This window comes from Lampetra planeri, chromosome 39 (assembly GCF_965212315.1).
Source record: "Lampetra planeri chromosome 39, kcLamPlan1.2.h2, whole genome shotgun sequence".
In the NCBI taxonomy this organism is placed as follows: domain Eukaryota; kingdom Metazoa; phylum Chordata; class Hyperoartia; order Petromyzontiformes; family Petromyzontidae; genus Lampetra; species Lampetra planeri.
In genome coordinates, this window is record NC_136145.1 from 705,112 (window position 1) to 731,387 (window position 26,276).

Here is a 26,276-nt window from a genome sequence, read left to right on the forward strand (position 1 = left end):
GAGTACCTGGTGCGGTGTGTCAACATCGCCACTGGCGTGACAAAGGCAGCCGGACGTGGTGCTGGCCACCCGCCCCCTCGTGTGCCTTGCCGGCATTCATAGGTGCTCGCTAAACAGCACTTTCCCCAGGAATATGTTAAGGCTATATGGGGGATCTTTGTCTTGTTTATGCCAGGTGTGGAACGGTGGCAGAGTGTTTAGTGCGCTGCATGCACCACGAACCCGGCAACTCGACTTCCATTCCTGCTCATGGCCAACACCGGTGACGAATATGTGAACCGGTCCTGGGCCCCCTCCTAGGTCGACCCAGCCTTTTAACGAATACTCCAGACCACACCACCCCTTCGTGTGCCGTTCCGCCCTTCATAGGTGCTGCTACTCGCAAACAGCACTTGCACCGCGAGTCCGGTCAAGGCCACCCTTCGTCCTTGCCCCGTGTACCTGCAGGAGGTGGTCATCGCTCTTGAGCAGCAGATGGCGCACGAGGAGGCAGCGCGCGATGGAGGCCTCGGTGCCGGCGCCGCGCGACGCTCGCTCCAGGGCCTTGCGCGTTGGCCTGGCGACGGCGTGAGGCCGCGAGAGAGAGCGAGAGAGCGAGAGAGAGACCGGGGGAGGCGCGTGCGTTTGTGAGCAGGCGTGTACCCGTGAGTGTGTGCACTTGTGTGCGTTTGTGTGGTGCAATGGTCGCGCACTGTGCTACGATTCCCTCTCAAGACCAATAATAGTGGCGAATATTTGAACTGGTCTTGAGCCTCCTCTATGTCGACTCAGCCTCAAACGAGTACCTGGTGCAGTGCGTGAACATCGCCACCCGCCCCCTCGTGCGTTGTGCCGGCCTTCATAGGTGCTAGCTAACAGCACTTGCGCCAAAAGTCTGTTCAAGCTATGCAGGGGATCTTTGTCTTTGTTGTCTCAGTGAATGGTGTGTGTGTCAGTGTGTTCGTCAGTGTGTGTGTCAGTAAATGTTTCAAGATGTGTCCCCGTGCGCGCGCCACCTTGCCCCGGGGTTCATGCAGAAGGGCAGCGCCCCCTGCAGGAGCCGCGTCACCGCCTCCCCCGGTGCCGCCTTCGCCAACGTCGCCAGTGCCTCCTGCGCCAGCGGCGCCCAGCGCTCCTCCTTCACCCCGGCCTGTGGCACCCACAGAGCCGTACACATTGACTCGCAGCACGGCAACAATCGTGTACATGCGTGTGTACGCAGCGTGCGCGTGTACGCAGCGTGCGTGTGTACGCAGCGTGTACGCAGCGTGCGTGTGTACGCAGCGTGCGCGTGTACGCAGCGTGCGTGTGTACGCAGCGTGTACGCAGCGTGCGTGTGTACGCAGCGTGCGTGTGTACGCAGCGTGTACGCAGCGTGCGTGTGTACGCAGCGTGCGCGTGTACGCAGCGTGCGTGTGTACGCGTGCGTGCGAGCCCCCTCCCCCCCCCGTACGGCGACGATGACGACGGCGAGGTGAGCGAGGCGCAGCAGGGAGGAGACCTTCCCCGAGAAGTCGCCGACGCGCGCCGCCACCTGCAGCCCGTGCCGGTAGCAAACCTCGGCGGCGAGCGCCCTCCCAGCGCGCAGGTACACGCCGGCCAGCGCCTGCGTGGCACGCACGCACCGCCAGTTATCACGGTTGGCTACGTACGGTGCGAAAGAAGTTCAACACACTTAACTCCACTAACCACACCACGAACTGGTGTAGCATTACTTTGACTACATTGTACGATGTCACGATATCACTTTGCTGGAGTCGAAGTGGTTTGGGCGATGGTAACCGGTGTGCCACACGGTAACACAGAACATGGACTGCCAAAGCAACGTTAACTGTGTCTCTCTCCCGTGTATACCACAACATGATGAGCTACTCAACATTAAAACCACGTCGCCGCTTTGTTAAATCACAAATGTTTTAAGGGGCTGTGTTGTCAGTTAGGATCACAATATAGTTAGGCCTTGATGGAGGTTTTTTTGGGGGTTATATCGCGTAAATATAAATGTGTCGTTAACCCCGCCACCACCCGACACAGCCAATTAGTAAGGTTTGTCACGTAAACAGAACGTGCCAATTTGTTACGAGCACAGCACACGTCGGTGTGTGGGAGAACAAATCCACAACATTTACAATCTGAGCACGACGTTTCGCCGGTAATTACAACCGGCTTCATCAGGCGACAGCCAGATTTGTGGCTGTGTCGGGTGGTGGCAATTCTTAACGACATTTACATTGACGCGATCTAACGCAAAAAACAACACTATTATGGATAATATTGGTCACGAAAGCCTGCGACGTGTTAAACATAGTTAGTCCTGCATTAGGGGTCATGGTCTTTTATTAGGGTCACAGTCCTGTACACACACACCCACGACGTAATATCCCGCCCTGTTTAGTCACGCAGATTAGAGGTCTCTCTTGTCGTACTTCAACGCGCTGGTCGGCGCGGAACGGATGAAGCGGGGAGCCCATCATACACCACTCACGCCCCGTCACGCGTCACACCGTCACGGGAATCCAACTCGGATGGCCGCGTCCGGAGCGCAGTGCGCCAACTCCTGTGCCACCTCTCCCCCAACTTACACAATATACTAACATCTCCCGTATCGCTTGAAACACACTGTTGGAGAAAGTGCTGTTCGCGAGCACCCGTCAAGACCAGCATGGCACACCTAGGGGGTGGGTGGCCAGTACCACGCCCGGCCACCTTTGTCTCCCTCAGCGCCGATGTTTAATGCATCAGGCATTAATATAGCGCACCGGGCACTCAATTAAGGTTGAGTCAACCTGGGGCAGGCCTCCCCCCGCCTCCCCCCACTCCCACCGCTCCCCCAGCTTCCCCCCGCCTCCCCCCGCCTCCCCCCGCCTCCCCCCGCCTCCCCCGCCTCCCCCCGCCTCCCCCCCGCCTCCCCCCGCCTCCCCCGCCTCCCCCCGCCTCCCCCCGCCTCCCCCCGCCTCCCCCCCGCCTCCCCCCGCCTCCCCCCAGCTCCCCCAGCTCCCCCCAGCTCCCCCCCGCCTCCCCCCGCCTCCCCCCGCCTCCCCCCCGCCTCCCCCCAGCCTCCCCCCAAGCTCCCCCCCCGCCTCCCCCCGCCGCTCCCTCCCCCCCGGCTCCCCCCAGCTCCCCCCGCTCCCCCGCTCCCCCGCTCCCCCCGCTCCCCCAGCTCCCCCCGCTCCCCCGCTCGTACCTGCCAGGCGTAGGGGGTGGCGGCGTCCAGCGTGGCGGAGCGGAGGTCCTCCAGCGCGCCGCCCCAACTCCGGCCGCCCGAGGTGAGCGCCTCGCAGAAGCGGACGAGGGCGGCCACGAAGCTCAGCGTCGATCGCGCCCCGTCGTCGTCGCCCAGCTGAGAGGGCGACGTCGTGGTGGTGGGGGTGGCGGGGGGGAGGGGGTGGCGGAAGAAGAGCATGTCCCACGAATTAAATGAATAAATAATGAGCACGCCACTCCGCCGCCACCACGGCGTTCGCATCCTCGCTCTCGGAGGGAGGGGGGGGGAGGAGGGACGATTCAGAGGCATAATTAATGTGCATGCGTGTGTTGTGTGCATGTTTTGTGTGCGTGTGTTGCAGGCATTGTGTGTGTGTTGTGTGCGCGTGTGTTGTGTGTATGTTGTGTGTGTTGTGTGCGTGTATGTTGTGTGCGTGTGTTTGTGGGCGTGTGTTGTGTGCGTGTGTTGTGTGCGTGCGGATGTGTGCGTTGTGTATGCATTGTGTGTGCATGTGTTGTGTGTGTTGTGTGTGTTGTGTGCGTACAGAGTCAAGGCCCTTGAAGCAGGCTCTGAGTGCGGCCTTGTTTCGGCCCTCCCAGAGTTCGGCTGAGGCCGCCTGGCAGTGAACCCAGCCGCCGAGGTCATGCAGCCCGGCCTCCACGCCACCGCCGTTCACTACACACACGCGCACCACACAGGCAAGATGCCCCCCACCCGTATAGCCCTTAACAGACTTGGGTCAAGTACAGCACACGAGGTGGTAGGTGGCCAACACCACGCCAGGCCTGAGAGGCTTCCACACGAGGAAGTGGGGGGGGGGTGCAGCAGAGGAGAAGAAACGATAGAACCTAACTCGGCAGGCGCCGACCACGTCGGGCCAACATCGGGCCAACGCTGAGCCGACTGTTGCACGCGTACACTGGGTTGTGTTTTTGCGTCTCGGCGTCTCAGCTCACCTCGCGTGGCGACGATGTCCAGCACGGCGTCGCTGAGGCCCGGGCGCGGCCGTGGGGCCGTCGCGTCCGCCCAGCGCCGCACCGCGTCGGCGTGGCTGGCCGCGAGGACGCAGGCCCAGCTCGCCGCGTCGTCTGCAGGTTCCGTCCGCACAGGGGCAACGACTCAGCGGCGGCTTCAACGAGCGCAGGCTTCCTCCGGCCGCCGCCGTTTGGCGAACGTGGCCGGTTAACGAATCCGTGGGAGACTCCCTCGCGGCTCCCCCTTCGTGGGGGGGGGGGGGGGACCCCCGCCGGCAGCGTTGCGGGCAAGTTACCGCGGGGCCGCGCCTTTACCTCTACGGGTCACCGGGACTAACCGGGGAGGTGGGGGCGCCGCTCACCTGGGTAGAGGTGCACGGCCCGCTGCGAGGCCTTGAGCCCCCGCAGGCCGGAGCCCCCCGCCAGTAGATTGACAGCGTGGTAGCGGGGCGCCCGCTGCAACACACACGCACGCACGCACACACACACACGCACGCACACACACACACGCACGCGGCACCGTCATCACGCACGCACACGCAGGATGGCGTGTCATCACACACACACACGCGGGACGTCATGACGCAAGCACACGCTTGACGGCACGTCATCACGCACACACGCACGGGGGACGACACGTCATTACCGTCGAATGGTAGCAAAGGGCGGCGTGGGATCGCGAGGGGTCACGAGGTCACGTGGTTACCTTGGCGACGGAGAAGTCCAAAATGGTTGCCACCTGGGCGGCCGTGGCTCCTCCCTGCGGAGCACGGGGAGTGAGGACGTTTGGCAAACATTAGGGTATCCACGCACACGTGTACGTATGCGTGCACCTATGTGTACGTACACACGTATGCGTACGTATGCATGTACATACACGTACGTGCGTATGTACGCATTTGGCGGTGCTGTCTCTTGGTCGGAGCGCTGCGTCACGGAGCCCGGGTCCCATGAATCGTCCCTGATCACGACTCTTCCCAAACTGCTTGACCTCACCCGCCATCCCCTCTGTCTCCTCCTCCCCTTTCCAACCTCTCCTCCTCCTCTCCATCTCCCTCCTCCGCCGCTCATTCGTTCCGATTCCGGTCCCACTCCCGAGAGCACGGCCGGTGGTGGTGGTAATGGTGGGAGTGTTGGTGATCGTGGTGGTGGTGGTAGTTGGTGGCGGGTAGTGGTGGTGCTGCTGATACAGTGGTGGTGGCGACCCCACCTTGGCTTTGTTTGGGGTGAACTGGGGCACCACCCGAGCCAGGAAACTCCCCAGAGCGACGCGTCGCCCGGGTTCCTGCGATCCGCGCGCACACAAAGACAAACATCCCCCATATAGCCTTAACAGACTGTTGGGGCAAGTCCTGTTAGCGAGCACCTATGAAGGCCGGAACGGCACACGAGGGGGTGGGTGGCCAACACCACGAGGCCCAGCCACCTTGGAGTAAAATGAGAGGTCATCGGTGGGACGAGGGAGGCAGAAGATGCGTTGCGGAGGTAGGGACAGCAGTGGGGGCGGCAGCAGGGGTGGGGATGGCGGTGGTGGCTCGGGTGGCTACCTGTGCACGGCCTTGGAGGCCTGGCGCTGCACGGCGACGCCGTCGCCCCGCAGCGCCAGCAGGGCGACCGTGAGCAGCGACACGCGGGAGGCGCGCGCCGCCCCCCCGCCCCCCGCGTGCCCCCCGCGCGACCCCGCCGCGACCCGCCGACACCCGCGGCTTGGCGAGCTCCGAGAGGGCGGCCGCCGACAGCGTGGGGTCGCCCAGCGCCAGGCCCAGGGCGCAGAGCGCCAGCAGGCCCTCCTCGCACGGCTCCTTGGACAGGGAACTGCGGGCGGCACGGTCCGGGCGGAGGGGGACAGAGTGAAAGGGGAGGAGGAGGAGGGGAGAGAGAGAGAGTGGAGAAGTAGGCGAGGGAGGAGAGAAGGGAATGTAGAAGATGGATTAACAGATTCACGCATATAGATTTAGCCAGCCAGCAAGACAGATTTGATAAATGTACAGAGACGGACGAACAGACAAGCGGACGGACAGATAAACCGACAGAGAGAGACAGACGGCTCCCGTGCTCACCAGCGGAAGAGCAGCGTCTTGGCGGCGTCGTGGCGGCCGCGCCGGAACTCCACGGCCGCGAGCGCCGTGAGCACCAGCGAGCGGTCGGCGTCGGAAGCCGCGGCGGCCAGAGCTCGCTCGTACGCTGCACGGGCGACACACCGTCACGCGTCGCACCGTCACGTGTCGCACTGTCACGCGTCGCACTGTCACGCGTCACACAGTCACGCGTCACACCGTCACGCGTCACACCGTCACGCGTCACACCGTCACGCGTCACACAGTCACGCGTCACACTGTCACGCGTCACACTGTCACGCGTCGCACTGTCACGCGTCGCATGTCATCCCGTCACTGGCTCGGAACAACGGGGCTAGCGAGTAATGACGGCTCGCTGCAGACGCAAGTCGACCAGCAGGGCCAGGCTTGGGGTAGCACTGCTCGCCGCGCTCCTCCTCACCATGGAAACGCATCGCCTCGATCACCTCTATCGCCTCTATCACCTTCATCCCTATATTTATCACCTGTATCATCACCTCTATCATCACATCTATCACCTCTATCATCACCTGTATCATCACCTCTATCATCACATCTATCACCTCTATCATCACCCTCTATCATCACCTGTATCACCTCTTTCATCACCTCTATCATCACCTCTATCATCACCTCTATCATCACCTCTTTCATCACCTCTATCATCACCTGTATCATCACATCTATCACCTCTATCGGCGCTATCGGCGTTACCGGCGATGCTCTCCTCCAGCTTGCCCAGCTTGAAGAGCGCCAGTGCGAGCCCCGCGGCGTCGTCGAAGTGCGCCGGGGACACCGCCCTGAACGTGGCGGCCGCCTCGCCGTAGCGTCCCGCGGCGCTGCGGCACGCACGCACACACACACACGCACGCACACACACACGCACGCACGCACACACACACACACACAGAGGGACCCCACGTAGACCTTCAACGGGTTGCTCGGGCAAGCGCCGAATAAGCGAGCAAGGCGCACGCGGGGGCGGCGGCGTCGCCGGCACCACGCGCCCGGCTGCCCTCGTCTCCCCGGTTGTGATGTTTACGCACCAGGAAGTCACTTGAGGCCGAGTCGACTTATGGGAGGCCCAGGACCGGTTCGGACATAACCTGACCGATGAAGCAGTTTTATCTCCGGGACCCTTATTGCACGTATATTGACATGGTAACACAGAAGGAGAAAGGGCTTTAACCTTCCTGCTTCAACCCGAGCCATTCGTGCGTTGGCATCATCTTCGTGCTGTTCGCCTTCTGGCATTCTCTGGTCGAGCACCGGTGAGACCAGGCCACGGGAAGGAGGCCAATCAGTTCCAAGGACGATGCGTACATTTTCGAAGCATGTTTGTCTGCATGCTTTACCACGAGCATGTGTGGTTGATGTTGATTTGGTGCCTTATAATATCGCTGCCTATTTGGTGTTTGAACATCTTAACTGTATTATTGCCATAAAGAGAAAATAATTTTCTTAAATCTATAATAGGCGACGTTTCTTAGTTTTTATATTGACCGTGAGCGGGAATCGAACTCGGTTCTCGCCGGGTGCGAGGGCACAGCTCGCAAACCGCCGCGCCACCGCTCCCCCCCCATCGCGCACAACATCCCACAACATTCCACAACATCCCACAACATCCCACAACATCCCACAACATCCCGCAACACCCCCCCCCGGCTGCTGCTGCGCACGAGCTCATCCCGTCACTCCGTCTCCGACGGCGGGAGGGGGGGGGGGCACGTCCTTTACGGGGCGGTTGCCGCCTTCCGGCCGGCGCTCCGTGAACTCTCCCGTCGGCCCACACCGCCCCCAGTCGCCGCTGCCAGCGCGGCCATCACCGGCATCCCTCCCACGACCGTCTCGCTCCCGTCTGGACGTCGTGACGTGACCATGGGCGCGAGTCCACGGGGGGAGGGGGGGGGGGCGGGAGCCCCCACTCACTGCAGGGCACGGCCGTAGTTTCTCAGAGCCCAGTTCAGCTTCTCCTGCTCACCCGATGACCTAATGACCTCCAGAGCCCTGCAGACAAAACAAAGACAAAGATCTCCCGTGTAGCCGTAACAGACCGTTGGGGTAGGTGCCAGTCTATCCATAGGACAACCGCTGTTGATCTTCCTCACAAATTGGTACTAATTTTATTGACCCCAGAGGTAAAGAAGATGGGTTAAGTCAACCCCCTCTGCCAAACGGGATGTTAACTCGAGACCTGCCGAATGCGGGCCGCCCACTCAATGGCAGAGCCATTGAATAAGTAAGGACTTGTCCCCTGCTTTTTATTCGACGTGTGTGCGGCGATGGCGCAGCCATCGATCGAGGGTCGAATTCGAACCGCGTTGTGTGATCGGCATCGCGCTCGCTGAAGGTGTTTGCCTTCAGGGAAGTCGTGGACTGTATACGCAACTGCGCACAATTCTGCGAGTCACTTATCACCGCTTTGCCGTTACTTATTGCCAATTATGGACTATTGTCCTATCATCTCATAGAGTCCCTGGCACGTAATAATATGCTACACAGTGGCAGTGGGATGTCGCAAAAGGCCGATTTATGACTAATAAACCCCAATGATTCAATTGGTGTGGTAGGGGGGTAGAGGCAGGGGAGGGGTGGTAGGGGGGGTAGAGGCAGGTCAGTGTGGTAGGGGGGTAGAGGCAGGTCAGTGTGGTAGGGGGGGTAGAGGCAGGTCGGGGGTGGTAGTGGGGGTAGAGGGGCGGGTACCTATGGTAGAGGGGTAGAGGCAGGTAGGGGGGTAGAGGGGCGGGTACCTGTGGTAGGGGGGGTAGAGGGGCGGGTACCTGTGGTAGGGGGGGTAGAGGTAGGTAGGGGTGGTAGGGGGGGTAGAGAGGCGGGGTACCTATGGTAGGGGGGTAGAGGCAGGTAGGGGGGTAGAGGCAGGTCGGGGTGGTAGGGGGTTAGAGGGGTGGGTACCTGTGGTAGGGGGGTAGAGGGGCGGGGTACCTGTGGTAGGGGGGGGTAGAGGGGCGGGTACCTGTGGTAGGGGGGGTAGAGGGGCGGGGGTACCTGTGGTAGGAGGGTAGAGGGGCGGGGGTACCTGTGGTAGGGGGGGTAGAGGCAGGTAGGGGGGTAGAGGCAGGTCGGGGGTGGTAGGGGGTTAGAGGGGCGGGTACCTATGGTAGGGGGGTAGAGGCAGGTAGGGGGGTAGAGGCAGGTCGGGGTGGTAGGGGGGTAGAGGGGCGGGGTACCTGTGGTACGGGGGTAGAGGGGCGGGTACCTGTGGTAGGGGGGTAGAGGGGTGGGTACCTGTGGTAGGGGGGGTAGAGGAGCGGGTACCTGTGGTAGGGGGGTAGAGGGGGCGGGGTACCTGTGGTACGGGGGTAGAGGGGCGGGGTACCTGTGGTAGGGGGGTAGAGGGGTGGGTACCTGTGGTAGGGGGGTAGAGGAGCGGGTACCTGTGGTAGGGGGGTAGAGGGGCGGGTACCTGTGGTAGGGGGGGTAGAGGGGCGGGTACCTGTGGTAGGCGTCCACCGCCTGCCTGTGCAGGTCCAGGTGCTCGCTGAGCAGCCCCAGCATGGTGAGCGCCACCGCGTCCTCCGGATGCCTCTCTGATGGGGGGGGCGGGGGGGCCATGGGGGGGTAGGGGGGCATGGGGGGTGGGGGGCATGGGGGGGGTGGGGGGGCATGGGGGGTAGGGGGGCATGGGGAGGGTGGGGGCATGGGGGGTAGGGGGGCATGGGGGGGGTGGGGGCATGGGGGGGGGGCATGGGGGGTAGGGGGGGCATGGGGGGGGTGGGGGGGAAGAGACACGGGGTTGTTCACAGTGAGAAGTCGACCCCCCTTCTCCCTTGGCTGGCCACGCCATCTGGCCTTCTACAAATGTGCAAAGTGTTGTTTTTGTCAGCTCTGGTTTGCACCTCCAAAGTTGACGCTCTCCAATCGGGGAAACGCCCAACGCGGACATGGAACCTCGCACGACAGTGCCACTCGCGCAGTCCGACCTCGTTGAACAGAAGCTCATTGTACAGAATTTCGCCAGAACGTTAACTTATAAATTAGGGGAACTAATTCGATATACTTTAGGTAAAAAAATCTCGAAATAAAAAAAACATTTTTCGGGGAATAGATAAAAAAATGCACGGCGTCGTTTGTCGGAGTGTGTACTTCACACTGCTGCTACTTCGTTGGTTTGCACGCCTTTCAACCCTTACGGTTTACCCCGTATTCTTACACGGGGGAAATGAAGTTTTCAGGTCCATACGGGGTAGAACAGCCGTTTCAATACGGACAAAAGATGTTTGTCTATTTGTGTGTGTTTCTCCCTTGTGATGGGACTTTGTAGGATGAACGTTGAGATGTATAAGAGTACGGGGTGACCAATAAGGTCTGAGTTGGTCTCTAATAAGGTAGGGCACTGATGAGGGGTTGACAGGGATGGGTTTGCGTGACACTTTTCACACTATACTGGTTTCCTGCGAATTTTTGGAGTATTATTATTTATTAATAAAATAAAATAAATTATAGCAACTCGTCCGTTCCGTACATCGAGCGAGGGCCGCACCGGGCCGCGTAATCGCAGGCGCCCCCCCCCCTCCCCCACCGCCGCCCCGTTACAGGCGGACTGACACAACCGTCGGGTTGCGTCGACACTCGGTGAGGCTGTCCAGGTTAAGCAGAGGGCACGAAGAGTTTCATTATTGTTGTTGTTGTTTCTGTCGTGTTCCCATCGCACTGCAAGCACGGGTCACGTGACGCCGCACCGCCGCCCCCCCCTGCCCCTCGCCCCCCGCCCCCCGTACCGATGTACTTGCAGGCAGCCAGGTGCGCGCTGGGCACCGCTCCCATGCGCTCCACGCTGTACGGCACGGCGGGGGCGGGGGCGGTGGCGGCGCCGCCGCGGCCGGGCTGCTGCTGGTGCAGCGTGGTGCACACCCAGTGCACGTAGCCCAGCGCTCCCTCCACCTGGCGCCACCGCACAGACAAAGGTCGCCCGCGCAGCCTTCAACAAGACTGTCGGGCAAGCGGATGGCGCCTGTGAAGGCCGGCAGGGTACACGAGGTGGCGGTCAGCGCCACGCACGCCCGGCCGCCTTTGTCTCCCCAGTGCTTTTATTTACACGTGCCGCATCAGGTACTCGTTTAAAGCTGAGTCCACCTAGGGGAGGCCCAGGCCCGGTTCAGATAATCATCACTGGTGTTGGTGGCTGTGAGCAGAAATCGAACTCGGGCCGCCTGCTTTGATGCAGCGATACCTCGACTCTCGTCCACTTGACTTTCGCCGCTTCGCTCTTTCGGTCGTTCTCAACTATCACCACATTTCAAACCCCGTCCACGCGGCTCTCCTCTTTCGTCCGATGTCATCCCAAACCTTCCACGGCGTTGGCGCCACGCGCCGTCTTTTTCGTTCAGTCTTTGAATAGAAGTCGTTCAGTGAGCATCTCTTATATTTGTGTTTAGTCATATAATATTAATACTGTTCTTATTTCTGTGATTATACTGTAAACAATTAATAATTATGTTTGTTATAACAGTATAATACTACAGTGTTCATAGTTCTTAGTACAGTATTCATACTGTGCTAATTTTTGTGATTACTGTAAAATACTTATTTTTGTGCTTTAATATATTCATAATGGGTCCTAAGTGTGTTGATAGTAAAGCTAAAAGAACCCATAAGGTTCTCAATTTTCAAGAAAAACTTGACATAATCAAACAATGAGCAAGGCTAAATAACGGCTCTGCTTTAGACATTCGTCCACGCTCTGGTCCCTAACCAGACGAAGGTGCGAGGTGTTCCTGTACACGGGGTTCTGTGTGTGCGTGTGCGTGCCGTGCTGCGCTACGGGGGTTCTGTGTGTGCATGTGCGCGCCGTGCTGCGCTACGTACGTGCATGCCCAGCTCCGTCGTGTGCCTGAAGAGGTCCATGGCCTCGTCGCTGCCGATCGTCTCGGCGATGAGGGCCTGCCGGGGAAGACGGCGGCGGTTTGTAGGGAGTGGCGCGAGTGGCGTCACAGCTTCTCCATCACGACCGGGGGCCCGCGCTCGCGACGCACGCCGCCGAAGCACGGCGCTCGCGACGCACGCGCCGATTCGCCACGATTCACGCAAACCGCGCGCTGCTGGGCCCTCCGCCCGCACCAAACCGGGCTGATCTCGCGTGGTGAAGTACGGTCAAACAACCCCACGATCGACGCGGCGTGGGGGTGGTCGTGAGATGGCAGTGGAAGGACAAAAACAAGGAGAGTCGACGGGGAGATCCTGCCGCTCGCGGGAGCCACGTCGCGGCATCGCTGCCCAACTCCCGTCAACAGCCCCGCAGAGCCAGTGGCGGAAATTCCACGTTCACGTGACGGCGGGCAAGTCTAGCTCAAGGACAACCGGCTTCGGAATACCCCACAAAGTGGTGCTATTTTTATCGACTCCGGAGATCGAGCTGATGGGACGAGCCAACCCCCAAGCAGGATTTGACCTCTCTGACCTTCGGATTGCGAGCCGCTTGCCCTCCCGCTGAGCCAGCAGTGCGCGGTGGGACTGACAAGAGCGCCGTGAATTGTTATCGCGATTCTTGTTATCATCATTGCCAGGCGTCGGCAACCAAATGAACAAAAGCCATTTCTTTATAATTCTGTGATAAACTCAGTATTTCAAGAGCCACAATGCCATGTGAATACGAGACGGCTTCGGAGCCGCAGGCTGCCGCCGACCCCCCCGACCATGACGCACTACTGACCGCGCCCAAAGACGCCCCGCAGTGGTGCGCGGTGCAAGCTTCGAGAGGAGGACTGCTCAGCACGGAAAACCAAACTCGGACCACGAGCGGCTGCAACAGCCTCCACGTTAAAATATTGTTGTTGTTGTTTAGGTTGCAGCAGGGGCGGCGGAGGGGGGCGGCGACGTTGGCACGGCTCATTACCCCCCCCCCCACACCCCCACCCCGCGCTCCGCTCACCTGGCCGATCCAGGACGCGACGTAGGACGGCTCCAGAGACTGCGCCACCTTGAACGCCTCGTGGGCCAGCTGCGGGGGGGGGGGGGACACAGCAACGGGGAAACTCACACACAAGTAGAGTGAGATGAGAAGGAGAGGTAGGAGAGTGCGTGGAGGGGAGTAGAGTGAGATGAGAGGGAGAGGTAGGAGAGTGCGTGGAGGGGAGTAGAGTGAAATGAGAGGGGAGAGGTAGGAGAGTGCGTGGAGGGGAGTGGAGTGAGATGAGAGGGGAGAGGTAGGAGAGTGTGTGGAGGGGAGTAAAGTGAGATGAGAGGGAGAGGTAGGAGAGTGCGTGGAGGGGAGTAGAGTGAAATGAGAGGGGAGAGGTAGGAGAGTGCGTGGAGGGGAGTAGAGTGAGATGAAAGGGGAGAGGTAGGAGAGTGCGTGGAGGGGAGTAGAGTGAGATGGGAGGGGAGAGGTAGGAGAGTGCGTGGAGGGGAGTAGAGTGAGATGGGAGGGGAGAGGTAGGAGAGTGTGTGGAGGGGAGTAGTAGTGAGCGTGGCCTCGCCGTGAACCGTACCTCCATGCTGCCTTTGCCCAGGTACAGGGCACCCAGGTGAGTCCACGCCACCACGTTCTACAAAGACAAAGATGAACCCCCCCCCCACCCCGTGTAGCCTTTAACAGACTGTTGGGTAAGTGCTGTTAGCGAGCACCTATCAAGGCCGGCACGGACCAAGAGGGAGTGGGTGGCCAGCACCACGTCAGGCCGCATTTGTCTCCCCAGCGCTGATGTTTTACACGTCGCACCATTTAAGGCCGAATCAACATAGGGGGAGCCCAGGACTGGTTCAAATATTCGCCACTAGTTGTTGGTGGCGAGCAGGAATCGACCTTGGGTCGCCGGGTTCATAGCGCAGCGTGCTAACCGCTGCGCCACCGCTCCTCACATATACACGTGCGTGCGCGGTAAAAAGTCAGGGTTCAAAGGGCAAGCGGTGGCGACGACCCGCGTCGATGTCGGCGCTCACTCGTGCCGAGGAACCCGTGGCCCTCCAGGGAAATCCAACCGAGGAGGTTATCGTCTAAAAACACGAGCACGGCCATTTGCTTTTCTGGAAGTCCGGTCGACTGTGAGCTCAAGGAAACCCCGGGCTTGGCAAGGGCCGTGCAGAACGAGACACAGGGGCACACAGAGGCTCAGGGTCTTGTGACGGAGGGCTGACAAAAACTATTGTCAGCTTGAGCCAAGGAAGCAGAGTGATTGCAACGTGTCACGATGGCTATGATGGTTTTGATGGTTTGATGGTTATGATGGTTATGATGGGTTTGAAGGTTATGAGGGATATGGATTTGATGGTTGTGGCTTTGATGGTTCCGATGGGTTTGAAGGTTATGAAGGTTATAATGGTTTTGAAGGTTATAATGGTTTTGATGGTTATAATGGTTTTGCAGGTTATAATGGTTTTGATGGTTATGATGGCCTTGGTGAAGGATATCAGTGGTCAGCTCCGGCTCAGGTTAAGGGCGAGCCGGGACTGGGAACGTGAGGGCCGAGCGACGTACGTTCTGCTCGGCCTGGATGGACTTGATGAAGGCGTGCTGGGCCAGGGCCTCGTTCCTCACACCTGCGGGCGACGTTCACAAAGGCCGAGCTGAGCACGTTCGCGCCATCGCCACCGGCTGGCCGGCTGGCCCCGCCGTCGGAGCCGGGTGCCGCCGGCTGGCCCGGCGGGTTGAGCCGCCGGCGATTAACCCCCTCGCTCGACTCGACCGACGATCGTTTTAGCCCATCGGTCGTCACCTTGCTCTCGGGCGCCCAAATCACAACAGCTAAAACCGTCCCCCGCACGAGTAATAAAAACCCGCCAGGGAGCAACGCTCGATCCGGCACGCCGAGCGGCTTCAGCACGGAACGATTTCCCAGCCTCACTGAACAACGCTGTCGAACCTCGAGGTGTCTCATTAAAACTCACTCTGGCAACACTTCAACTGACGGAATGCACCAATTAATTACGTGTGTTCTCACCTCTACGTTTTAACTGGGAGCGATGTTTGTTGCATAAGCGCAGTTTACGTGTGTGTTAGTTGATGTGCGTGTTGGTTTTTGTGTGTGCATCTGCCAGTCATCACAGTCAGTTAACCCATAACACCTGAATCTGTCCCGTGACCTCTTGTCAGCGAGCCTTCGGCACAAGCGCTGTGGTGACATCAACACCACATGGTGCCGAATGGCGGCTGTCATTGTTGAGCGTTTAGATTGAAAACTCATTTTAGATTGAAAAGTAATTTCTTTAGATCTGCTTTTCGTGTTTAGTTTGTTGCACGTACATGCGTCATTGCATGTTTGCCGCGTGCCACTTGACACCCTGGTCAGGTACCAAACGAGACGTTCCGTCCTTAAAGGGATGTTTCAGTTGACGGAGCTTTCATCCGAAAAATAAAAACCGGTGCCCCCCCCCCCCCCACCCTGCACGGACCTTCGCTGGCCGCCACCACGCCGAGCGCGCTCCAGTGCCGGTGATTGGAGCTGTCCAGCATCACCGCCTTCTTCAGGCTCTGCGGGGGGGGGGGGGGGGGGGAGCACGGACACACGGACACGCCGAGCCTCGAACCGGCCCGCTGGCGGGGCGAGTGCTGTCAGCGAGCGCCTACTAAGGGTGCAGTGGCGCTGGAGCCGGGGAGGAGTAAAGGGAGATGAGGCGGGAGAGGTAGTAGAGTGCGTGGAGGGAAGTAGAGTGAGATGAGAGGTTGGCTGAAGCGAGTACATGGAGGGCCTACAGGCGGGCGGTGAGGAATTCGAATGGATCAGGGGTCGGAATGGGAGCAGGTGGAGGGTCACATCGCAAGGACGCAACGGCGGCCCCTCCAGGCAAGAGCGACGCCGCATTCACCACAGCGGGCGGGCACCTGCAAGGCCTTGTCGAGCACCTCCATGGCCGCACCGGCGGTCTCCTGGGCGAGCTCTGTGCTGGGGCTCCGCGCCGCCTCCTGGCGGAGGTGCTGGGCCTGGCGGTAGTAGTTGACGCCCAGGTCGTGCCAAGGGCCCGAGCAGCCGGGCAGCAGGCGCAGGGCGCGGCCATAGCACCTGGACGGGGGCGGGGGGGGCGACAAGAGTCAAAGTTCAAGGTGATGAAACGGTAAGGTGGACGACAGCAGGCTGGGGCGCTTTTAGAAAACTGAACTTAGTCCTGAAAAAACACTCATCACGTTTGTCAATAATGCTGTTGCGGCCCTTCTGCAGACCACGCTGTTCTGCACAGCACGCTATTGCCCGAAACGATAGATTTCCTTTAAGACCGCAGATGCGTTAGTGACAAACGCGTTGAGACTTTCCGATTCTCAATCAGATCTCAGAAGCTCAGCGGGGGACCTGGTGATGCTGCTGCTGCTGCGGAGAGTTCTGCCGTGAGCTGCGTGCGGATGCCAGGCTCACACGGGCGCTCACACGGGTGCTGACACGCACGCTCACACACACGCTCATACGGGCACTCACACCCGTGCTCACACGCACGCTCACACGCACACTCACACGGGCGCTCACACCCGTGCTCACACGGGTGCTCACACTCACACGCGCGCTCACACGGCTCGCGTGCTGGCACCGGGGGTGGCACAGCCCACGGTGCGGCACAGAGCAGGAGGAGCGGGGCTCACGCGGCGGTGCGGTACCTGGCTCCCAGCTCCAGCGCCGCCCGCTTGCCGACGGTGGCGGTCGTGCCGGCCGGGAGGCCCCCGTCGCCGGGGCCCAGGAGGATCGCGGGGACTCCCAGGGACACGCTCGAGGGGTGCAGGTGGTGCAGCGCCGTGCACGCGTCTCCCACGAGCTTCCACAGGCACGAGAAGTCGGGGCGCAGCACCACGGCGCTGCACGCGAGCGGAGAGGGTGGGGGGGGTGGTGGGAGAGGAAGATGGGAGAGGGGGAAGGGGGGGGGGAGTGTTTGGGCGGGGGACAAAGAGGGTGGTGATGATGCGTCAGGTGACGATGCGTGATGATGATGATGCGTGTGATGACTCCGATGTTGCTGCTGATGTATGAACACTCATTGATGGAGTTGGATAAACATCCCAACTTAGGGCCAAAGAGCTTGGGCCATTGTTCTACGCCAGTTCTGGCGGCCTTCCCACGCCTCGAGTCGACAACTGCGTGCGTTATAGAGTCTCGAGATGGACTGCGCGATCGTAATGAGGCTGAAGACATTGTGAACGACGATGGCGATGATGGCGGTGCCGGTGGTGGTTGGGGTGGGGGGGGGGGTCACCTGGCGAGGGCGGCGAGGGCCTCCTGAGCGTGCGACACCGCGCGGCCGTCCAGGTGATCGGCGAGCGAGGCGCGTGCCAACGCCACGTGGCTCTCGGCCAGACCTGGCCGCGGCAGGGTCGCCAATTATGTATTACCCGGCACATTCGTCACGAGAGCAAATCGTCACGAGAACTCGGGTTAACAGGCTCGCAGCGCGGCGCGTTTAGACCACCGTTCAACCGGTGCCCACAATACACAAGCAAAGGCAAATATTCCCCATATAGCCTTTAACAGACCGCTGGGGCAAGTGCTGTTAGCAAGCACCTATGAAGGTGGCACAGCACACGAGGGAAGGTGGGTGGCCAGCACCACGCCCGGCCGCCTTTGTCTTCTGAATGACAATGTTTACACACCGCACCAGGGACCCATTTGAGGCTGACACGACTTAGAGGAGGCCGTGAGCAGATTCGAACTCGGGTCTCCGGTTTCGTACCGCAGCATGCTGACAGTTGCACTCTCGCCCCCCACACGCGCGCACACACACACGCACACACACACACACACCCTTCAGGGCCGGCACGTGCGTGGGGTCGTCGCACAGCAGCTGCTGGTAGAGCCGGGCGGCCTCGGCGTGCGAGCCCAGAGACTGCACGCAACGGTCACATGACACCACAACGCATCACAATGCATTATGGCCACAACGTGTCACAACGAGCACCTCGAGTTCCCCGGCTACGCACGGCACGCCCGACCCCGCGCTCCCACCTGTCTGATGGCGGCCGTCTGGTAGCGGCTGTAGGTGGACTGCGGGCCCGGCGCCAGCTCGGCGGAGCGTGCGAAGGCCTTGCCGGCGGCGGTGTAGGCGCCGCGTGCCAGGTAGGCCTCGCCCAGACACTCCCAGCTGACGGCGTCGCGCGGCTCCGCCCGCAGCGCCGACTGCAGGCTGCGCGGGGAGAGCACGGCGCGACGTAGTGCGGCGCAACGCCACGTAGGACAGTCAGGGCACGTCAGGGTACGTTGTGGCGGAGAAGCATGCTGCGTGGCGCCGCACAGTGCCACGCGTCACGACACCGTGACAGACGGCGTAGCGCGACGCGGCGATGGTACGGCACGCACATCACATGCACGTTCCCGTGAACCGCCACAACCGTGACGGGCGACGGGGCATCACGAAGCGGTGAGGGAGGCCTCGGCAGCAAGTGGCAGCCAGAGAGCCAGACGAGTCTCATTTCTCCACTCCGTGACATTGACAATCGACACCCCGTTGTTACCTTTGAACTGCCTGTTGTGCCACTGCTACGGACGCTCGTAGTTCTGTGACCCGCTGAAGCAAATGTCACAGAACTACTTCCGAGAACCATTAAATGTGACCTCTTATTCGCATGCAGCAAACTAATCATTAGTGTGCACGAATAATATAAATAGCAAAATAAATAGGCAGACAATACCGTCACCTTAAAGTATCCGTCGCTACACAAAAATAATAATTAAATATTATTATTTTACACAACCCATCAGGGTCACGCACACCCATCAGGGTCACGGCCTTCTGGGAGTGCATGATTTCAGCAGTGCTGATTCAAGACGAGCAAAGCCGTGGCGGGAGCGGCGGGGGCGGGGGGGTGGCGGGAGGGGGTAGGGCTGTGGGGGGGGGCGGTGGTGCGGGGTGGGCGGACCGTACCAGGTGATGGCGCGGGGGTGGTCGCGCCGCCTCAGGTGGTAGAGTCCGAGCCGCAGCCAGGCACCACTGCGCCGAGCCGGCCACCGCTTGCTCCGTGACGGCCGTGAGGATCTGCAGAGCCGCGTCCTGAGAAGGGGGAAAGAGCAGCGGCGGCGGAGGAGTCAACGGCTCCACGCTTACCCACGCACGTAAGCTCACACGCAAGCTCGCACGCACGCACGCTCGCCAGCCACCAGGCCCGGCGCGGCTCGACTTCCCAGACGCGGCTGAGAATCCGGTGCATTCTGGGCGATTTGGTCAAGCGGCGGGAGCTGCTGTGACAATGACCGATTTAATATTGCGTTAGTGGGCCGGTTTATTTTGTTCACGTGATGTTGTTGTGGTGCTGTCGTGGTTCCTCTGAAGTGGCCGATCGACGCTGCTAAATGATCATCGAGGTTTTAATTTGCATCTATTGTGAAGGCAGAAATGTTACGAACACACGCACGTGTGGGAGAGCACGCACGTCCCCCTGGCAATCCAATTCTGGGTAAGAGCCTCACGACGCCTCGCGGGTCGTGGAGCCGGGGTGATTGGACTGTACGGTCACCACGTTGATCAATACGGGTTGTTCAGGCCAGAGAGAAAAAGCATGGGAGCATAGGAGAGTATAACAATTAATGTTGTTTACGCACACACACACGAATGCTCAAACACACATATACTTAAGTGTGTACACACTCATTCACACACACATACTCACTCGCGCACGTACACACATGCACCCACGTACGGTACACGCACACACAAACGCACGCACTCCGCACACGCACGCACTCGCACATGCACGCACCTCGTCACCCAGCGTGACGCTGCAGTCCACGGCGCCGGCCCCGGCCTGCGGCTCCGCGGGGCTCAGCTCGATGCGCGCGGCGGAAGCAGCCGCGGGGCGCGGCCCAGGTCCCCCGCCACGTCGCGGTAGAAGAGGCCCAGGTGCAGGAACGCGTCGCCCAGGAACGGGTCGCACCGCGCCGCCTGTCGCCACCGCAACCGCACGTCGTCACGACGACCGCCCGCCGTCCAACGGAATGGTAACCACGCAATCTCCACGACGTCCGTCCAACGTCGGGGACAGCCGCACACATCTCCAGGACAGCCGTCGCCACGACAAACATCCATCGTGAAGATAACCACTCATCTCCACGACAACCACCCATCAACACGACAACCACCCATCAACACGATAACCACCGATCTCCACGATAACCACCCATCTCCACGACAACCACCCATCAACACGAGGTAGGTATGTACAGTACGTTGAACTTCTTTCGCACCGTACGTGGCCAACCGTGCTCATCGGAGATGCGAGGGAAGGACAACAAACTACACACAAAAATCTGTTAAATCTAGAAAAACAACCGCAAATAAGTTAATAAACAAGTCGGGGGAAGGGGGTGAGGAGCGGGGAGGAAGAGAGCAGCGGGAATGAATAGCGGGGGGGGAGGAGCGGTCGGTCACCTTGAGGAAGTGGGCGCACGCCTTGCTCTTGTCTGTGCGGCCCTCCCCGCCGCCCTCCCACAGCACCAGCCCGAGCTGCAGCTGCAGCCGCCCGTTCTCCGGCTCCATCGCGAGCGCCGCCCCCCGAGCTGCCCCCCCACACACAAACACAAAGACGCCCCAAACCCGCCGTGGAGCCTTTAACAGACTGCTGGGGCGAGTGCCGTTAGCGAGCTGCACCTACCAAGTGCCGGCCGGGCGCACGAGGGGGCGGGTGACCAACACCACGCCCGACCGCCTTTGTCTCCCCAGTAGACACCGCACAGCATGGGCTCTCACCGGCTCTCGGCGAGCGCCAGGTCGCCCTCCTCCAGGGCGAGGCGGCCGTGCAGCGCCAGCACGGCGACGGAGTCCGCGTTCGACGCCTGCAGCTCCTCGACAACCTGGAGCCGCGCACACACAAAGACAAATGTCCCCCGTCTAGGGCAAGTGCTGTAAGCGAGCACCTACGAAGGTTGGCACGGCACACGAGGGGGCAGGTGGCCAGCGCCTTTGTCTCCCCGGTAGCGGTGTTTAAACACCGCACAAGGTACTCATTTGAGGCCGAGTCGACATCGGACGGGCCCAGGACCGGTTGAGATAATCGCCGTGGCTGGAGATTAAACCCCATTCGCCGGGTCCGGAGCGCAACGCGATAACCACCGGGCCACCGCCCCCCACGAGCACACGCACACACAGGGTGCCCATCCATTAAGGTTCGACTAAACTTCCGACACGAACGTTCGCGCGAGTGAGTACGTGTGTGGAGTTGGCGCTGTCGTCCTCGTCCTCGTCACGCGGGGGTGGAGGGGGGGGTGGGAAAGCGCCGCCGCTGTGTTTCACAGCCACAGACAGTCTCCCAGCAGGGGGCAACGCCGCCGCCGCGTGTGGTCTCGCCTGCGGGACACCCGCCAGTCACCCACCTGCGGGACGAGGGTGCCTCGCACCGCCTGACCGCTAGCCTCCGCACCTCCGATGAGCACGGCTGGCTACGTACGGTGCGAAAGAAGTTCAACGTACGTGCACGAGTAGTCACCCACCTGCCGCGCCTCCGGGAGCCGCTTGCCCTTCAGGAGGGCGTCCGCCAGCCCCACCCTGAGGTCCACGTCCGCAGCAGCCTCGACCAGAAGCTGTGGCACGAAGGGATGGTCACACAAACAAACAACGACACAACAACACAACCACACATCAACACAACCACACAACCCCACATCTACACAACAACACAACCACACATCAACACAACCACACAACAACACAACCACACATCAACACAACCACACATCTATACAACCACACAACCACACATCAACACAACAACACAACCACACATCGGCCCAACACACATCGATCGTGCATCGGACTGCAGGATTACGCATCCTCCTGCAGCATCGTGCATCGTACTGCAGCATCGTGCATCGTACTGCAGCATCGTGCATTGTACTGCGGCATCGTGCATCGGATTGCAGCATCCAAGGTCAGGTGGGGTGCTCACACGGCCGGATATCTCGCGCCGGTTGGCCGTATAGGTGTTGTGAATTCAGAACCTTGCGGGGGAGCGCCCCGCAAGAGCTCGTGTCCGGCTCCGCTGCGAGGGGCGAGCGCCCCGGGGCAGGTTTCTCCTCTTTCAAACCGAGCCGTACGTATTGGCCACGAGCCACGGATATGGCCACCACCGGCCCACGTAACAAACACCTCGACGCAGCCCTCGGCAACGCCGTGGCCCTTCGTCGGAGCAAACACCCTCTCCATCTCTCCTCCCTGGCTCCTCCCCCCCCTCTCATCTTATATAATCTCTTGTCACAAGCAACTCTTTTGCCCACAGCAGCAAGTTTCTTGCTGCTGTGGTGTTCCCACCTGATGACGGATGCTTGTGTTGCTTCCGAAACGTCGTGATTTTTTATTTTATTTATTTTATATTTTATTTTATACCTACGTGACTTTACCGAAAAAACCAGACAAAGTATGGATCATTGCAGTCACGAAAACTTCCGATCTAGATTCAAACACAGCTAGGTTTCCGGTGTGCGACGCTCGGTAACGCCCCGCAATCCCGGTGACCCTCGGCGGGTCTCCCCGAGGTCGACTCGGAGCAAAATGCACGCGGGCGTCCGTGCACCTCCGCGAAGATGGCCGCCGCCTCCCCCGGGCGGCTCGCCGTCAGCGCCTCCGCCCGGACCCGGAGCAGCGCCCTCCGCTGCGCTCCGCTCGCGACCAAACCCGCCTCCTGCTTCGTCAGCAGCTGCAGCGCTGCGGATGACAATCATTGCCATTGTCATTATCGTTGTTGCGTTTGTTTGCGCAGGAGGGTCCTGCCAATCTGTCGCTGTAGCGGGGCGACGTTGCTGTTGCTGCTCCTCCTGCGTGTGATCCCAACCATTTTCAGGTGGTTTATTTCAGCATTTTGATATTTTGGCCGATACCGGTCACATTGGGCGGTACGCATGTGTACACACACAGCCCTTCTGCCAACAAACTGCCGGATGATAAGCGCCTCCTCACAACGTGTGAGTGGGATGGTATTTGACCATACTTCACCACGCTGGGCATCGCGGGGTTGGCGAAGGCAAGGGGAGAGCACAGCGTGGGAGCGCAGGAGACCCCGAAAGGATGTTGCTGCATTGGGATGTTTGTCCAAACATTCAAAACGAACGAGTTTCACGTGGTAGGTAACAACCGGAGTGCCCCGAGAAAACCCACACGGCACGAGGGGACAGAGGTCACGGAGCGCCGACGCTCGGCCCCATCACAGCGGGCTAGGGACAGAGGTCACGAGGTCACTGGAGTGGGCGGGGTGGGAGGGAGGTTGGGGCTACGGACAGAGGTCACGAGGGCACTGGGGTGGGGGGGTGGGTGGGAGGTGCGTGGGAGACCGGAGAGGAGGTGGAGGAGGCAGCTTCTGGCCTTTCAATGGCACGACTCCGTTCAGCCGAAGTTCAAAGGCGGCCGAGTCACGTGCGTGAGCGGCGAGCGAGCGCGAGGGTCTGTCGGATGCGCCGCGTGTCGCTCGCCGCGATGTCCGGCCCACGTCACGGCAAACCGGCGTCAGGATCCGGCAACACTGGCACTGGCAGCAGCGCCAGCAGCAGCGCTATACAAACGCTCGTTGATGTGCCGAGTCGACTACTTTTTTTTATTTTTATTTTACCAGGTAAGGCCCACTGAGCTGTACAGCTCTTTTTAAGAAGCGACCTGGCCACAAATGATAGCTAAACGCAGTGGCTTATTATCACGTGGAAATGTATAGCAGCCAACTACTCTGAACGCGTGATGTTGATTCTAAATGTGAACCCAGAGAAAAACTCACGGGACCACGGAGAAAAAGACACGCAAACTACAAATATACAGCAGTAGGCGTCAGGGTCGGGATCGAACCCACTCCCTCCTGCATACCAGGCGAGGTAGTTAACATCTGCTAGCCACCGTGAACACAACTGACACGATAGCTACGCGACGATCCAAGACAACAGCACAATCACCGCGAGGAATCCGACAACAACGGTCATTCGGCGTACAGCGGCGAGTCCACGTGCACCGCTCCGACAGAGCGGGGAGGTGGGGGTGGGGTGACAGAGCGAGCGAGCGGGTGGCGGGTGGCGGTGGCCGATCGGCGAGGCGGCGAGCATCCTCACCGTGCTCCGTGGCGGCGGCGGCGCCGTGGCGGTCGTGGGTGCGCAGGAGCACGTCCGACAGGTGGCGCCACGCCGGCAGGAAGCCCGGCTCCTCGGCGCTCACTGACGGCACAAGCGGCGGCGGCGGTAACGTGAACACCGTCAATAGGCTGGCGACTCCTGACCAGATCTACGAGGTGCGAGCACGTTACACCGCACGTGGCATCTTGGCGCTGGCTGCCGGTGGAATTTCCGAGTCGATAAAAAAACGAATTAGGTTCCTTAACCCTACGAGGCGACTTTGAGGGGTCTGGCGCCCGTCTAGCTCGGCAAACTGCTCTCACGCCTCCACTCCTCCTCGTCCTCCTCCTCCTCCTCGCGATGTCCACTCCCTGGACTGCAGGCTCCTCTCAACGAGTCGAGCGCTGGGTGACGGCGCTTCCTGCTGCCACAGCACGAAGACTGCGCAGGGACGCTGCTACCCCCGCCTACACCACGGATCGGGATTCCGCGAGCGGCAATTTTAAATCTGCCTTGGTCGGATTTACGTGGACACAACAGTCTACTTGAAGCTCCACAGGGAGTGATGCAATTATTGTGTGTGTGTGTGAGGCTGTGTGTGTGTGTGGGGCTGTGTGTGTGTGTGAGGTGTGTGTGTGTGTATGAGGCTGTGTGTGTGTGAGGCTGTGTGTGTGTGTGGGGCTGTGTGTGTGTGTGAGGTGTGTGTGTGTGTGTATGAGGCTGTGTGTGTGTGAGGCTGTGTGTGTGTGGGGCTGTGTGTGTGTGTGAGGTGTGTGTGTGTGTGTGTGGGGCTGTGTGTGTGTGTGGGGCTGTGTGTGTGTGTGAGGTGTGTGTGTGTGTGTGTGTGTATGAGGCTGTGTGTGTGTGAGGCTGTGTGTGTGTGGGGCTGTGTGTGTGTGTGGGGCTGTGTGTGTGTGTGGGGCTGTGTGTGTGTGTGGGGCTGTGTGTGTGTGTGAGGTGTGTGTGTGTGTGTGTATGAGGCTGTGTGTGTGTGGGGCTGTGTGTGTGTGTGGGGCTGTGTGTGTGTGAGCGGTTGATGGGCTGTGGGGGTGCAGTGGCATAATGGTGAGTGCTGCGCTACGAACCCAGCGACCCGAGTTCGATAATCGCTCATGACCAATAACGGTGACAAATATTTAAAATGGTCCCGGGCCTCTCTGAGGTCGACTCAGCCTTAAATGAGTACCTGATTGTGGCGTGTAAACATCAGCATTGGGGAGACAAAGGCGGCCAGGCGTGGTTCTGGCCACTCGCATCCTCGAGTGCCGTGTCAGCCTTAATAGGTGCTATTCGCTAACAGCACTTTCCTCAACAGGCTGCACGGGGGATCTTTGTCTTTGTGAGTGCGTGCGTACGCACGTTCGTGTACTGCATTGTCCAGCGCACTGCTACAAAACTGGCCATCTGAAATTCAATTGCGGGGCCACGGCTATCATCAGTGGCACACAAAGTGTGTAACCCCCACAGTGTGCGTGCGTGGGTGCGTGCGTGGGTGCGTGCGTGGGTGCGTGCCTGTGCGTGGCTGTGCATGGGTGCTGTGCGTGTGTGGGTGGCTGTGCGTGGGTGGCTGTGCGTGGGTGCTGTGCGTGTGTGGGTGGCTGTGCGTGGGTGGCTGTGCGTGGGTGGCTGTGCGTGGCTGTGCGGCGGTGGCGTCGCCCCTCACCTTTGCGCAGCGCCTCCCGGGCGTCCCCGAGTCGACGCTCGCGCAGCTCCCCGAGCGCCAGCCCGACGCGCGCGGCGGCGCTCCGCGGCTCCACGGCTCGCAGGCGCTCGTAGCAGCGCACGGCCGCTTCACTCGCGTCACCTGCGGCACGCACACACACACACGCACACACGCACGCACACGCCAGTTTTCACCCGTCACGCAAACTCAAGTCGTGAAATCGTCGCGCGTAGAGCGTCGACGTCGTGCGTCATTCACGTTTCTGCAATGGCGGTGGTGATGCGGTGGCGGTGCGGCGGCGCGGTTACCGGCGCCGACGTAGACGGTGGCGACGCGCTCCAGCAGGGCCCGGCCGGCGCCGTCCCTCGTGAGGGCCGCGGCGCAGGTGGCGCGCAGACGCTCCTCGGCGCCGGCACGCTGCACCGCACGAAGACC

General features: G+C 60.5%; 1 protein-coding gene across 1 annotated transcript in view; it reads right to left on the reverse strand.

Moving 5' to 3' along the window:
* The window catches only part of LOC144731436 (superkiller complex protein 3-like), a 36,462-nt gene that overhangs the window by 1,266 nt on the left and 8,920 nt on the right, over positions 1 to 26,276 (reverse strand). The window contains 39 exon segments of the mRNA XM_078612473.1: positions 442 to 556; positions 996 to 1,129; positions 1,433 to 1,585; positions 3,164 to 3,319; positions 3,729 to 3,859; positions 4,141 to 4,272; positions 4,521 to 4,614; positions 4,865 to 4,918; positions 5,369 to 5,416; positions 5,419 to 5,443; positions 5,706 to 5,809; positions 5,811 to 5,973; positions 6,219 to 6,342; positions 6,951 to 7,075; positions 8,166 to 8,243; positions 9,691 to 9,784; positions 10,976 to 11,138; positions 12,063 to 12,137; positions 13,126 to 13,194; positions 13,685 to 13,741; positions 14,671 to 14,732; positions 15,585 to 15,663; positions 16,015 to 16,192; positions 16,777 to 16,971; positions 17,367 to 17,469; positions 17,912 to 17,993; positions 18,113 to 18,290; positions 19,029 to 19,090; positions 19,092 to 19,154; positions 19,861 to 19,932; positions 19,934 to 19,954; positions 19,956 to 20,042; positions 20,529 to 20,656; positions 20,827 to 20,950; positions 21,587 to 21,676; positions 22,666 to 22,796; positions 24,179 to 24,280; positions 25,842 to 25,982; positions 26,150 to 26,258. Coding sequence (XP_078468599.1) covers positions 442 to 556; positions 996 to 1,129; positions 1,433 to 1,585; positions 3,164 to 3,319; positions 3,729 to 3,859; positions 4,141 to 4,272; positions 4,521 to 4,614; positions 4,865 to 4,918; positions 5,369 to 5,416; positions 5,419 to 5,443; positions 5,706 to 5,809; positions 5,811 to 5,973; positions 6,219 to 6,342; positions 6,951 to 7,075; positions 8,166 to 8,243; positions 9,691 to 9,784; positions 10,976 to 11,138; positions 12,063 to 12,137; positions 13,126 to 13,194; positions 13,685 to 13,741; positions 14,671 to 14,732; positions 15,585 to 15,663; positions 16,015 to 16,192; positions 16,777 to 16,971; positions 17,367 to 17,469; positions 17,912 to 17,993; positions 18,113 to 18,290; positions 19,029 to 19,090; positions 19,092 to 19,154; positions 19,861 to 19,932; positions 19,934 to 19,954; positions 19,956 to 20,042; positions 20,529 to 20,656; positions 20,827 to 20,950; positions 21,587 to 21,676; positions 22,666 to 22,796; positions 24,179 to 24,280; positions 25,842 to 25,982; positions 26,150 to 26,258 — 4,101 coding nt within the window.